This window comes from Schistocerca americana, chromosome 2 (assembly GCF_021461395.2).
Source record: "Schistocerca americana isolate TAMUIC-IGC-003095 chromosome 2, iqSchAmer2.1, whole genome shotgun sequence".
NCBI classification, from domain to species: domain Eukaryota; kingdom Metazoa; phylum Arthropoda; class Insecta; order Orthoptera; family Acrididae; genus Schistocerca; species Schistocerca americana.
In genome coordinates, this window is record NC_060120.1 from 256,095,672 (window position 1) to 256,109,947 (window position 14,276).

At 41.7% G+C, this 14,276-nt stretch overlaps 1 protein-coding gene across 1 annotated transcript in view; it reads right to left on the minus strand.

Moving 5' to 3' along the window:
• Positions 1-4,688: 4,688 nt before the first annotated feature.
• The window catches only part of LOC124595471 (carcinine transporter), a 115,365-nt gene continuing 105,777 nt past the window's right edge, over positions 4,689-14,276 (minus strand). Inside the window, exon 9 of the mRNA XM_047134227.1 lies at positions 4,689-4,915. Coding sequence (XP_046990183.1) covers positions 4,718-4,915 — 198 coding nt within the window. The 3' untranslated portion in view covers positions 4,689-4,717. The remainder of the gene's footprint in view (positions 4,916-14,276) is intronic.

Here is a 14,276-nt window from a genome sequence, read left to right on the forward strand (position 1 = left end):
GCCTCAGCGATACAGATAGCCATACCGTGGGTGCAACCACAACGGAGGGATATCTGTTGAGAGGCCAGACAAACGTGTGGTTTCTGAAGAGGGGCAGCAGCCTTTTCAGTAGTTGCAGGAGCAACAGTCTGGATGATTGACTGATCTGGACTTGTAACACTAACCAAAACGGCCTTGCTGTGCTGGTACAGAGAACGGCTGAAAGCAAGGGGAAACTACAGCCGCAATTTTTCCCGAGGGCATGCAGCTTTACTGTATGATTAAATGATGATGGCGTCCTCTTGGGTAAAATATTCCAGAGGTAAAATAGTCCCCCATTCGGATCTCCGGGCGGGGACTACTCAAGAGGATGTCGTTATTAGGAGAAAGAAAACTGGCGTTCTACGGATCGGAGCGTGGAATGTTAGATCCTTTAATCGGGCAGGTAGGTTAGAAAATTTAAAAAAGGAAATGTATAGGTTAAAGTTAGATATAGTGGGAATTAGTGAAGTTCGGTGGCAGGAGGAAGAAGACTTCTGGTCAGGACACCACAGGGTTATAAACACAAAATCAAATAGGGGTAATGCAGGAGTAGGTTTAATAATGAATAGAAAAATAGGAATGCGAGTAAGCTACTACAAACAGCATAGTGAACGAATTATTGTGGCCAAGATAGATACGAAGCCCACGCCTACCACAGCAGTACAAGTTTATATGGCAACTAGCTCTGCAGATGACGAAGAAATTGAAGAAATGTATGATGAAATAAAAGAAATTATTCAGATAGTGAAGGGAGACGAAAATTTAATAGTGATGGGTGACTGGAATTCGTCGGTAGGAAAAGGGAGAGAGGGAAACATTGTAGGTGAATATGGATTGGGGATAAGAAATGAAAGAAGAAGCCGCCTGGTAGAATTTTGCACAGAGCGTAACTTAATCATAGCTAACACTTGGTTCAAGAATCATAAAAGAAGGTTGTATACATGGAAGAAGCCTGGAGATCCTGACAGGTTTCAGATAGATTATATAATGCTAAGACAGAGATTTAGGAACCAGGTTATAAACTGTAAGACATTTCCAGGGGCAGATGTGGACTCTGACCACAATCTATTAGTTATGAACTGTAGATTAAAACTGAAGAAACTACAAAAAGGTGGGATGTTAATGAGATGGGACCTGGATAAACTGACTAAACCAGAGGTTGTACAGAGTTTCGGGGAGAGCATAAGGGAACAACTGACAAGAATGGGGGAAAGAAATACAGTAGAAGAAGAATGGGTAGCTTTGAGGGATGAAGTAGTGAAGGCAGCAGAGCATCAAGTAGGTAAAAAGACGAGGGCTAGTAGAAATCCTTGGGTAACAGAAGAAATATTGAACTTAATTGATGAAAGGAGAAAATATAAGAATGCAGTAAATGAAGCAGGCAAAAAGGAATACAGACGTCTAAAAAATGAGATCGACAGGAAGTGCAAAATGGCTAAGCAGGGATGGCTAGAGGACAAATGTAAGGATGTAGAGGCTTATCTCACTAGGGGTAAGATAGATACTGCCTACAGGAAAATTAAAGAGACCTTTGGAGAAAAGAGAACCACTTGTATGAATATCAAGAGCTCAGATGGAAACCCAGTTCTAAGCAAAGAAGGGAAAGCAGAAAGGTGGAATGAATATATAGAGGGTCTATACAAGGACGATGTACTTGAGGACAATATTATGGAAATGGAAGAGGATGTAGATGAAGATGAAATGGGAGATACGATACTGCGTGAAGAGTTTGACAGAGCACTGAAAGACCTGAGTCGAAACAATGCCCCGGGAATAGACAACATTGCATTAGAACTACTGACGGCCTTGGGAGAGCCAATCCTGACAAAACTCTACCATCTGGTGAGCAAGATGTATGAGACAGGCGAAATACCCTCAGACTTCAAGAAGAATATAATAATTCCAATCCCAAAGTAAGCAGGTATTGACAGATGTGAAATTTACCGAACTACCAGTTTAATAAGTCACGGCTGCAAAACACTAACGCGAATTCTTTACAAACGAATGGAAAAACTAGTAGAAGCCGACCTCGGGGAAGATCAGTTTGGATTCCGTAGAAAGATCGGAACACGTGAGGCAATACTGACCCTACGACTTATGTTAGAAGCTAGATTAAGGAAAGGCAAACCTACGTTTCTAGCATTTGTAGACTTAGAGAAGGCTTTTGACAGTGTTGACTGGAATACTCTCTTTCAAATTCTGAAGGTGGCAGGGGTAAAATACAGGGAGCGAAAAGCCATTTACGATTTGTACAGAAACCAGATGGCAGTTATAAGAGTTGAGGGACATGAAAGGGAAGCATCGGTTGGGAAGGGAGTAAGACAGTGTTGTGGCCTCTCCCCGATGTTATTCAATCTGTGCATTGAGCAAGCAGTGAAGGAAACAAAAGAAAAATTCGGAGTAGGTATTAAAATCCATGGAGAAGAAATAAAAACTTTGAGGTTCGCCGATGACATTGTAATTCTGTCAGAGACAGCAAAGGACTTGGAAGAGCAGTTGAACGGAATGGATAGTGTCTTGAAAGGAGGATATAGGATGAACATCAACAAAAGCAAAATGAGGATAATGGAATGTAGTCGAATTAGGTCGGGTGATGCTGAGGAAATTAGATTAGGAAATGAGACACTTGAAGTAGTAAAGGAGTTTTGCTATTTGGGGAGCAAAATAACTGATGATGGTCAAAGTAGAGAGGATATCAAATGTACACTGGCAATGGCAAGGAAAGCGTTTCTGAAGAAGAGAAATTTGTTAACATCGAGTATAGATTTATGTGTCAGGAAGTCGTTTCTGAAGGTATTTGTATGAAGTGTAGCCATGTGTGGAAGTGAAACATGGATGATAAATAGTTTGGACAAGAAGAGAATAGAAGCTTTCGAAATGTGGTGCTACAGAAGAATGCTGAAGATTAGATGGGTAGATCACATAACTAATAAGGAAGTATTGAATGGGATTGGGGAGAACAGAAGTTTGTGGCACAACTTGACTAGAAGAAGGGATCAGTTGGTAGGACATGTTCTGAGGCATCAAGGGATGACCAATTTAGTATTGGAGGGCAGCGTGGAGGGTAAAAATTGTAGAGGGAGACCAAGAGATGAGTACACTAAGCAGATTCAGAAGGATGTAGGTTGCAGTTGGTACTGGGAGATGAAGCAGTTTGCACAGGATAGAGTAGCATGGAGAGCTGCATCAAACCAGTCTCAGGACTGAAGACCACAACAACAACAACAAAATTTTTAACACTGACAGTCATATCTTATGTCAGATAGCTGTCTGTGTGACATAATATGAGTGTCAGTATTCTGAGACAAATTGTTTGTACAAACAGCAGTCTTTTTGACGTAAGATATGACTGTCCATGTTCTAAGAGAAATTGTTTGCACAATTTCACTGGATATTTTCGGTATTGTCCAGCTTCAGAGGAATTTGGGATGCTTTTAACTAATCTGTTGTACCATACATTCTTGATGATTGTCAATAACCGAAACATAAATAACTAATGGAACAAATAAACAGTAGATTGTTAAAATGCATATTATAAAAAACTGAGATCGAATTCTGCCATAGCTGCAACCTCATTTCGATCGAGATCTCCCACTGGAATTCATTGGAATTTTTCAGTGTCTGTTCGTTTATTGCTGGAAATAACGGCAACATAAAAACCTAATTCGTGAGGATATTTTTGTTCTGTCGTTGCAACTACAAAAATGCGTGACTTTTTTTCACCAGACGCGTTTCGCTGTATCGAGGTAAAGCATCATTAGTGGTCTGTATTTAAGTTATTTACATTTTGATTAGATTTTAGATCGAAAAACAGTTCGTTAAGAATAAGTTAATTTGTACTTACGGTGATTTTCGGTTGGTTTCTCGCTTACATCGGGAAATGCCGTCCGCTAGCACATCGTTTCGTATGTACGTTAGACACTGATAATTTTGGTCTAATTGTTAGTTTTTCTGCAGCACTATGCGTTTCTTACGTTTTTCACCCCACACTTGTATGCACGCCACTGTATTCTGTTTGTTTTTGTACATCTAAGTATATGTTGTGGTTTGTAGTTTGTAGTGTTGCCAACTTCGCCTTTCCACAACTTTGTTTTTGACCTACAACTTTTTTAAAATTATATTATTGTATATGTGTAATTATATTTAATTATGTTTCTGTCTGTTTATGTACTGTGTAAGAGTAGGCAAGGATGAGCTAGCAGACGGCATTTCCCGATGTAAGCGAGAAGTCAACTGAAAATCACCGTAAGTACAAATTAACTTATTCTTAACGAACTGTTTTTCGATCTAAAAGCAAGTGAAAGTGTAAACAACTTAATTATAGACCACTGATTATGATTTACGTCAGCAAAGCGAAACGCGTCTGGTGAAAAAAAAAATCACGCGTTTTTGTAGTTGCAACGGCAGAACAAAAATACCCTCAGGAATTATAAAGCAACTACGGACACCGTGGCCACACAAATGAAGAATTTAAAAACTTATATTAGGTAATTTTGGAAGCCGGTTATTCTGAACAGTTTTTTTAAGTCAGGTTAAAGTGGAGACGAAAAAAAATTAACGGTATCACCGGAAACTCCAACTTTAAAGCGAGCAGTGCGCTTTCTCAGTGATGTGTCTCAAGTGTGAGGACGGGACAGGTTGTGGTAATGAGGAGAGTAGACGGCGGGTGGTTTTAGCAGTTTTATTGGAAACAGAGCTAGACGGGCCCCTTGGCGGGCGGCTTGTGCGGGCGGAAGCTCCAGTACTTCTCGTCGCTGCCGAACACCTGGGCGTCGCGCAGCGTCTCGGGCAGCTGGCAGTGCAGCGTCTCGGGCAGGAAGGACGCCAGCAGGCCCCCCACCACCAGCGTCGCCCCCAGCACCGCGTACGGCAGCCGCGGGTCGTACGCCGAGCCCTGCAAGCGCCAACAATCGACTCTCTCAAATCAATCGACTCAGTCGCATCTTGCAGCACAATTGACTCACTCGGTCGTAGTTTTACTACAGTCTAACACATACAGTCGAGACACTTCCCGCAGCGTGAGTTGTTAACGTCCGATAGTCGGAACGACACTAGCACCCCTAGCGGCTAGAAAGCAGCCGTGAGATTAATGTTTGTTTTTAATTATTTTTTCACTTAATTAACATAATGCTTACTATATTTTTGCATTCCAAGCATCAGTAAAATATCAAGGGAGATGAATTACCTACAGCAATAATAAAAGTATAAAAACCGATGTGTGTGTCTGCTTGAACACACTAATCTCCAGAACTACCAAACGAATTTTCACCAAGTGTTCACAGGTAACTTTAGCATAGTCTGAGGCAACGTATAGGCTTTATTTCATCAAAATTGGTTCACACGCAATTTTTTTTTATCTACAATCGTCTGTTCAGCTTAGTAATTCAGTTGTTTAGTCATAATAACGTAGTACACCACAAAACGAATAGATGGCGCTGTTACTTTCATAGTCACCAAAGAATGAATAGCTCTTTTTTAACTTAGTGACACATGTCAGTGACATATTTAAGTGCCGCAATCTTATCTTTACAAATTTTCAGCGAATTTACTTAGCTAGGATATATCGATTTATTGAATTTGCTTTCTATATTAATAACTTACCGACATTGCCTTGCTTCTTTCAACACGTTTTTTTAATGTTCGACTTGTTTCTCCGCATAGTGTTTAGACCTCAGTTACAGATATACACTCGGAAGTTTACATCAGTGACTGAAGTGCCATAATCTTATCTTTACCACTAAAACTATATTAAACTCCGTCCGAACAAGCCTTCGAAGACCCAACGGTACCGACCGGCCGCCGTGTCGCTTTGAGTCCACAGGCGTCACTGGATGCGGATATGGAGGGGCACGTGGTCACCACACCGCTCTCCCAGACTTATGTCAGTTTACGAGACCGGAGCCGCTACTTCTCGATCAAGCAGCTCCTCAGTTTGCCGCACAGGAGCTGAGTGCACCCCGCTTGCCAACAGCGCTCGGCAGACCGGCTGGTCACCCATCTGAGTGCTTGCCCAGCCCAACAGCGCCTAACTTCGGTGATCTGATGGGAGCCGGTGTTACCACTGTGGCAAGGCCGTTTGCTATCTTTACAACTACAAGCTAAAATTGAATTTAACTTGCTAGGGTATATGGATTTACTGATTCTGCTTTGTGTGGAAAGAACTTAACGAAATTTCTTTCGGTCTTGCGATAGATTTTATGCGTATTTGGTCTCTTGGCTAGGAGAAATGAATTTGAGTTTCCTTTTTAATTTGGGTGTCTAACTTATTACATTTTGATTTATGAATAAAATGCCTATAAAATGGAAGGGGCTTTCTAAGTACCCTACAATGGCTAAAAGACTGAGGACAATACGGTCTCAAAAATTCAATGAAGATCACGAGGGAAGATTAGTTGTGACTCAACCTCATCTCTCTCTTACTCACTCCTTGGAAACTCCGTGCGAAAGCGAGGCATAATGTAGCTCTGGTCGAGAGCGTCTTGCATTATCTCTCTCCCTCAGAACCCTTTACTCAAAGGAGCTTAAACTTACTTCTCTCCAAGGTAACATAAAAAATATGTTCAAATGTGTGTGAAATCTTATGGGACTTAACTGCTAAGGTCATCAGTCCCTAAGCTTACACACTACTTAACCTAAATTATCCGAAGGACAAACACACACACCCATGCCCGAGGGAGGACTCGAACCTCCGCCGAGACCAGCCGCACAGTCCATGACTGCAGCGACTTAGACCGCTCCGCTAATTCCGCGCGGCTAACATCACGGATGCAGAAGTTCTGATGGGAAGTGGCATAGGGTGCGAGTTTTTATACCCTGAACCCTGTTTATTCCTAACAATTTATCTTTTTACTTTAAACACGCACAATTCTCACTGAGTTTGTTACGCCATGATCGTAAATAAAGTACAAGGCCAGACACTGTGTCTTGTAGGCGTGAACCTTAGTTGCTTTACAAATAGCCAGCTCTACTTGGCTGTCTTTCGTGTTAGCAAAGCAAACAAGCTCTTCAGTCATGCTCTCAATCATACTACTTCGAACGGTGTGTACAAAGGAGCTTTATAAGTCAAAAATAAATCCCATATTTACAGCTACAAATAAATAACCAGGCAATGCTGAGTTTCTCAGCTAGTCATGAAATAAATGCAGAAACAGACGAATCTCACTACTTCAGTGGCATAAGCTACACGTTATTCACGAAGAACTGCTTTCGAATATGTGCATAATTGCAGCTAACTACGCTGAAAGCAAGAGAGCATGAAGTCATTGATCATGCACGAGAAGCATGTATTTCTGTTTCGTAACAGTTTTGTGAGGTAACTAATAATTCACACATTTTCACACCTCACTCGAATTTCCAATGCTCGAATTTTCTTGCAAAAGTAATTTCTTGTGCATCAACAAGGACGTTCTTGCCGCTTTGGCTCAGATGTAGCAACAAATGTGGAAATGATTTCTTCTCTGTTGGGAACAAGTTTTATTGCTTTCAACGTCTTACTGTCACATGTGAGTAGTTTTCCCTTGAGCTACAGTTGAGAGGCCTTATTTGGTACGAATAAAGTAGGTACTGCTTTCCATACAAGTTTCCTACGTTCCACATTCACTGATTTGACTGAAGTGTAGTGAAGAAAACTTCCCGTTATTGAGCCAATATACGATGTCTTTCTGCAGAAATTATGTCTTCTGATGTTAATTAGCTATTTTCTATTCTTAAGACAAAACTACATTCTTCAGTAAACGTCTGTTGTCTGCAAGAGAGTCGTAAATGGCTCAAATGGCTCTGAGCACTATGGGACTTAACACCTGAGGTCGTCAGTCCCCTAGAACTTACAACTACTTAAACGTAACTAACCTAAGGACATCACACACATCCATGCCCGAGGCAGGATTCGAACCTGCGATCGTAGCGGTCGCGCGGTTCCAGACTGAAGCGCTTAGAACCGCTCGGCCACACCGGCCGGCAGAGTCGTAAATAAAATGTCCTGTGATGTATCATTTCATACCTCTCAGGTTCCTTAGGAAAAAAAGAACAAAAAATCCGAATGTGGTGTCTTCTTCTTGTTGCTGCAGATTATTGCGCTACAGACGCTCACATTTGCATTAACAATTGTACGAACTAATATAAACAATTAAGATTCGCTTTCACTTTCACAAGACCTGCCGAACTCAAAAGAATACAACTCGTAGGCCGGCCGCGGTGGCTAAGCGGTTCTAGGCACTGCAGTCCGGAACCGCGCTGCTGCTACGTTCGCAGGTTCGAATCCTGCCTTGGGCATGGATGTGTGTGATGTCCTTCGGTTTAAGCAGTTCTAAGTCTAGGGGTCTGATGACCTAAGATGTTGAGTCCCATAGTGCTCAGAGCCATTTGAACAACTCGTAATTTTTTTCCATAGTGGGAGCGGGGAACCAGGACACAGATTTTCATTGTCATTTCATTATACAGCTGGTGCTGTCCATATTCGCAACTGCGAATACATTTAAGGTAAGTGAATTAGCGAAAGAGGAACCCTTACAGAGCAGGACGGAAACAAGACTAAAAAACTTGACATGGAGATGCGAAGGAAACGACCAAGAGGAAGACCAAGGGCGATGGCTGAAAAGTGTGGAGGAGTGTGTTGCAAAAAGAGCCAAGAACTGTACCAGAGTTGACATAGAAAGACGGTAAAAAATAAATGTTGTGTGACTAGGGCCTGCCGTCGGGTAGACCGTTCGCCGGGTGCAAGTCTTTCGATTTGACACCATTTTGGCGACTGGTGCGTGGATGAGGATGAAATGATGATGATTAGGACAAGACAACACCCAGTCGCTGAACGGAGAAATTCTCCGACCCAGCCGGGAATCGAACCCGGGCCCTGAGGATTGACATTCTGTCGCGCTGACCATTTTCTTTCTTTTTTTTTTGTTGATCTTATTTTGTTCTAGATAATTCGTTGAATTTGTTCGTGGCGGACGTCCGATGACACCCGTTCAGGTTCTGTGTTGAACTCAGTTTTTTATTACAGAGGGTAGCTAACCCTCTGACCAAGCACGCTGAGCTACCGCGCCGGCAGCATTCAGCTACCGGGGGCGGCAGAAAGACGGTGGGAAAACAGGACTAGATGACGAAGCTAATGTTCCAAACAGACCCAGCCAGGGGCTGGAAACTGTTCAAGATTATGATGACGATTATGATCGGCGATCAGATGGAGCTTAGGAGCCCAGCCCGTGAACTCTGTTCTGAGTCTGCAGGCAGTAACTGTGCTGTGTTTAGAGATGAACAGAATTTGCAACATTAGTCTGACGGTACAAAGAGCCGCCACAGAGGAGTACATACCCCTATTGAAGAATTTCAGCCATTTACACGGTGTCGCATTGCGGACCAGGGTAAGCTGGATGAACGTATCGACGGGTTGTTGCACATGTTGGGCACAGTGTGCTATTGGTGTGTCGCCCTTTCAGCGGTGGGTCTGTGGGACATTTCCACACTCGAAGATCGAGATCGGCTTATGGCTGTCGAGAAGTCGACAAGGAGGTCGCATTATCGCGAGAGGACAAGCATTTACAACCAAATAATTTTCCTGAGTACTACTTATAAAGCAGAATTAATAATACCTATACTGATGACATGACCAGCTGGCTGCTGTAAGTAACAAAACTCCTACTATTTTCATCACTGTCCTAAAGAAATTAATAACTCGATAAAATAAAAACATAGAGGAACTTAGAAAGATTTTGATTAGTCGATGATGTGTGTCACTCATTGGCTATGTTTGCATGTATTACAATGAGCAATTTTTAGAGAGCTATAAACATAGTTTTACCTGAATGAAATGTATTTTGTTGTATGTTGCCATGTTTTCATTATCAGTTGACTAAGAATATTTGCTATTTTTGGATTGGCGGAAGTTGGTTTTCGATCTGAGACATTGTACAGATCAATTGCTTTCTTTTATCACCACCGACCCTATAGCAAGTATTCCGTTACAATAGATCTTAATTTTCTAGAATTCCCCACAACTTTTGATACCTTAGTTGTCATGCTACTTTGTTCTCTGCCATTGGCTGAAAAATGTCAGATTTGATGTATGTGAAGAGATTTTAAATAAACTCTTCTTTGGGTATTGGGGGGAGAGTGATCACGACTTGTAGGACACATTCCTTGACCCCACACCTGGCCCACAGCCTACAGTGATAGTCTCCAATAGAGCACCTCTTCTAAAATGTCAAAAATTGAGTTGTAAGAACCTTCGCGAAAGCTTAGCTATGTCAAATAAATGACTGTTTACATACATATTAACTTCTGTGGCATCTTTCCCTACTTTGGAACATCTTTGGATAGATTTAAGTACTGGGAGACATGGACACCATTATGCCATTGTACCGATGGTCGGTAAATCAAGAAGAGTAAGCTAAGGGCAACGTTGGCACACATTGTAATAATATCTGGTGTGCTATAGTGGAGTGCCGTACTTTGGAACAACAGTATAAAGAAATATAAAATGCAACGAGTATACACAGTGTGTCCCAGTTCTGTTAGGACTCCAGCTACGAAAAATTAAAAGTGATGGATTATGATCACAAAATCACTGTATTTATTCAAAATAATCTACTTTTGAATGAAAACACAGCTGAAATCGTTTTAAAAGTGTTTTGAAACAATCGCTGCGGTCTTTTTTTGTGTTGTATTTAGTACTGCAGTACAGTTTTCTTGGATGTCCTTTATTGTCATAATGGTGTCCTTTCACTGGCAGCTTCAATTTGGGGAACAACCAGAAGTCTGCTGAGGCCAAATCCGGCGAATACGGTGGGTGATCCAGGACTGTGGTCAATTTGCTGCCCAAAAATTCGTGCAAAATCTTCGCTTTGTGGGCTGGGGTGTCGTCATGGCGTAGCATCCAGGAACCTGCTTCTCGGTATTCGGGTCGAATTCGACGGATTTTCACCCACAAACGTTGGAGGACTCAGAAACCTTGATGTTGCCTCACTGCTGCACTACCGTTTACCTGTGAGTGTCACACGTGTACTGTTGTAAGTAGGCTGTTTAGGTTTTTATGTTGGTAACGTCACGTAGCGCTCTGTGTGAAAATCACTGACTGTGCTGTGTGCAGTCTGTGGCTGGTTGGAATTGTTGGAATATTCGCTATTGTAGTGTTGGGCAGTTGGATGTGAACAGCGCGTAGCGTTGTGCAGTTGGGAGGTGAGCCGCCAGCAGTGGTGGATGTGGAGAGAGAGATGCCAGACTTTTGAGAACAGACGATCTGGACGTGTGTCAGCCAGAAATAAGAAATTTGTAAAGATGGATGTCATGAATTGGTAGATATATGTATGATGACTTTTGAACACTATTAAGGTAAATACATTGTTTGTTATCCATCAAAATCTTTCATACGCTAACTATGCCTATCAGTAGTTAGTGCCTTCAGTAGTTAGAATCTTTTATTTAGCTGGCAGTATTGGCGCTCGCTGTATTGTAGTAGTTCGAGTAACGAAGATTTTTGTGAGGTAGGTGATTCATGAAAGGTATAGGTTATTGTTAGTCCGGCCCATTCTTTTGTGGGGATTATTGAAAGTCAGATTGCGTTGCGTTAAAAATATTGCGTGTCAGTTTAGTGATGATCAGAATAAGTAAAGAGAGAAATGTCTGAGTACGTTCAGTTTTGCTCAGCTGTTTGAAAAACAAATAACGTAAGAGATTTTCCAGCACAGTCGTGCTTAATTTTTCAAAGGGGACGCTTGCACAGCTAAAACTTCAAGGATCATAACGCCGCAATTCGCCATGAGATAGCACTGCAGTTTGGAATTTCTCACAAGGAGTGCTACCGAGCGAGGCGGTGCAGTGATTAGCACACTGGTCTCGCATTCGGGAGGACGACGGTTCAAATCCGCATCCGGTCATCCTGATGTAGTATGTTTTCCGTGATGTCCCTAAATCGCTTCAGGCAAATGCCGGGATGGTACCTTTGAAAGGGCACGGCCGACTTCCTTCCAACATCCTTCTTCCTTTCCAATGGGACCGATGACCTCGCTGTTTGGTCCCCTTTCCCAAAACCAACCAACAAAGCAGTGCTAACGGAACTGGGACGCACTGCGTATAGTCTCAGTTGTGGGTAAAGGAAATGGCAGCCTGGAATTCATTGGTTACGTACTTGGAAACTACGGCTTGACTACAAATGAGATTGCAAACAGAACAATTTTTCGGCCCATACCTGAATAGTTCTCAGGTATGTGACATCCATATGAGGTCACACTAACAGGGGAAATGGAGCGTGTACATACACAGCGGTGTGAAAATTCTCCGCTTCTCTGACTGGTGAGAGAGCGTAACAGTAATGGGGGCACTCGAAGAGAGATACAGTACACCTCGCGAGAAAACTTCATATCAAAATTTCGAATCAAGAACAGCTGCCAACGTAGAAGCAGATATGCACGGAGTAGTGAAGCAACTTAAATCATTTAATAAAAGCAAATCTTCTGGTCCAGATTGTATACCAATTAGGTTCCTTTCAGCGTATGCTGGTGTAATAACTCCATACTTAACAGTCATACACAACCGTTCGCTCTACGAATGATCCGTATCCAAAAACTGGAAAGTTGCACAGGTCAGATCAATGTTCAAGAAAAATAGTAAGTGTAATCCACTAAATTACAGGCCCATATCATTAATGTCCATATGCAGTAGGATTTTGGAACATATATTTGTTTTCGAACATGAATTACGTTGAAGAAAACGGTCTATTGGCGCACAGTTAACAAGGATTTAGAAAACATTGTTCTTGTGAAACACAATTAGCTCTTTATTCGCATGATGTGTTGAGTGCTATTGACAAGGAATTTCAAATTGATGCCGTATTTCTGGATTTCCAGAAGGCTTTTGACACTGTACCTCACAAGCGGCTTATAGTGAAATTGCGTGCTTATGGAATATCGTCTCAGTTATGCGACTGGATTCGTGATTTCTTATCACAGAGGTCCAGTTCGTAGTAACTGACGGAAAGTCATAGAGTAAAACAGAAGTGATTTCTGGCATTCCCCAACGTAGTGTTATAGGCAATTTGCTGTTCCTTATCTATATAAACGATTTGGGAGACAATCTGAGCAGCCGTCTTAGATTGTTTGCAGATGGCGCTGTCGTTTATCGACTAGAAAAGTCATCAAAAGATTTAGAAAAGAGAAATAACTCAAAAGCCAAGATCTCTTAAATGCTGTTTACTGGATAACCGGTTTCAACACATTAAAGGTGCCATAAACAGATCTGAATGTAGATTAACATTTATAAACCATTTGGATATAACGATACATGAGGCAGACCAGCTAATATAAAATCATTGTCACAAAAAATCAAAAAATAACTGCTCTCATGGTCATTCTTTTCCATAAAATATGTAAAACCGAAGTCACAAGATAAAACTATTTGGTACATGACCGCTGCTCGACTAACAACGGTCAGCATCACATATCCAGATGGTTTATAAATGTTAATCTACATTCAGATCCGATGATGGCATCTTTAGTGTGTTGAAACCGGCTTTCCAGTAAACAGTATTTAAGCGATCTTGGCTTTTGAATTATTTCTACAACGGAGTGATCGCCCCACTACGCACTATGTGTTCACTGCAAAATTTAGAAAAGATATCTGTACGGTGCAAAAATTGGCGATTGATCCTAAATAACGAAAAATGTGAGGTCATCCACATGAGTGCTAAAAGAAATCCGTTGTACTTCGGTTACAAGATAAATCAGTCAAATCTAAAGGCCGTAAATTCAACTAAATACCTAGGAATTACAATTACGAACAACTTAAATTGGAAGGAACACATGAAATGTTGTGGGGAAGGCTAACGAAAGACTACGCTTTATTGGCAGGACACTTGGAAAATGTAACAGATCTACTAAGGAGACTGCCTACACTACGCTTGTCCGTCCTCTTTTCGAATACTGCTAGGCGGCGTGGGATCCTTACCAGATAGGATTGACGGAGTACATCGAAAAAGTTCATAGAAGAGCAGCACGTTTTGTATTATCGCGAAATAGGGGAGAGCGTATCACTGAAATCATGCAAGATTTGGGATAGACATAATTAAAACAAAGGCGTTTTTCGTTGCGGAGTAATCTTCTCACGAAATTCCAATCACCAACTTTCTCCTCCGAAGGTGAAAATATTTTTTTGACGTCGACCTACATAGGGACAAACTATCACTATGATAAAGTAAGGGAGATCAGAGCTTGTACGGAAAGATATATGTGATCGTTCTTTCCGCGCGCTGTACGAGATTGAAATAA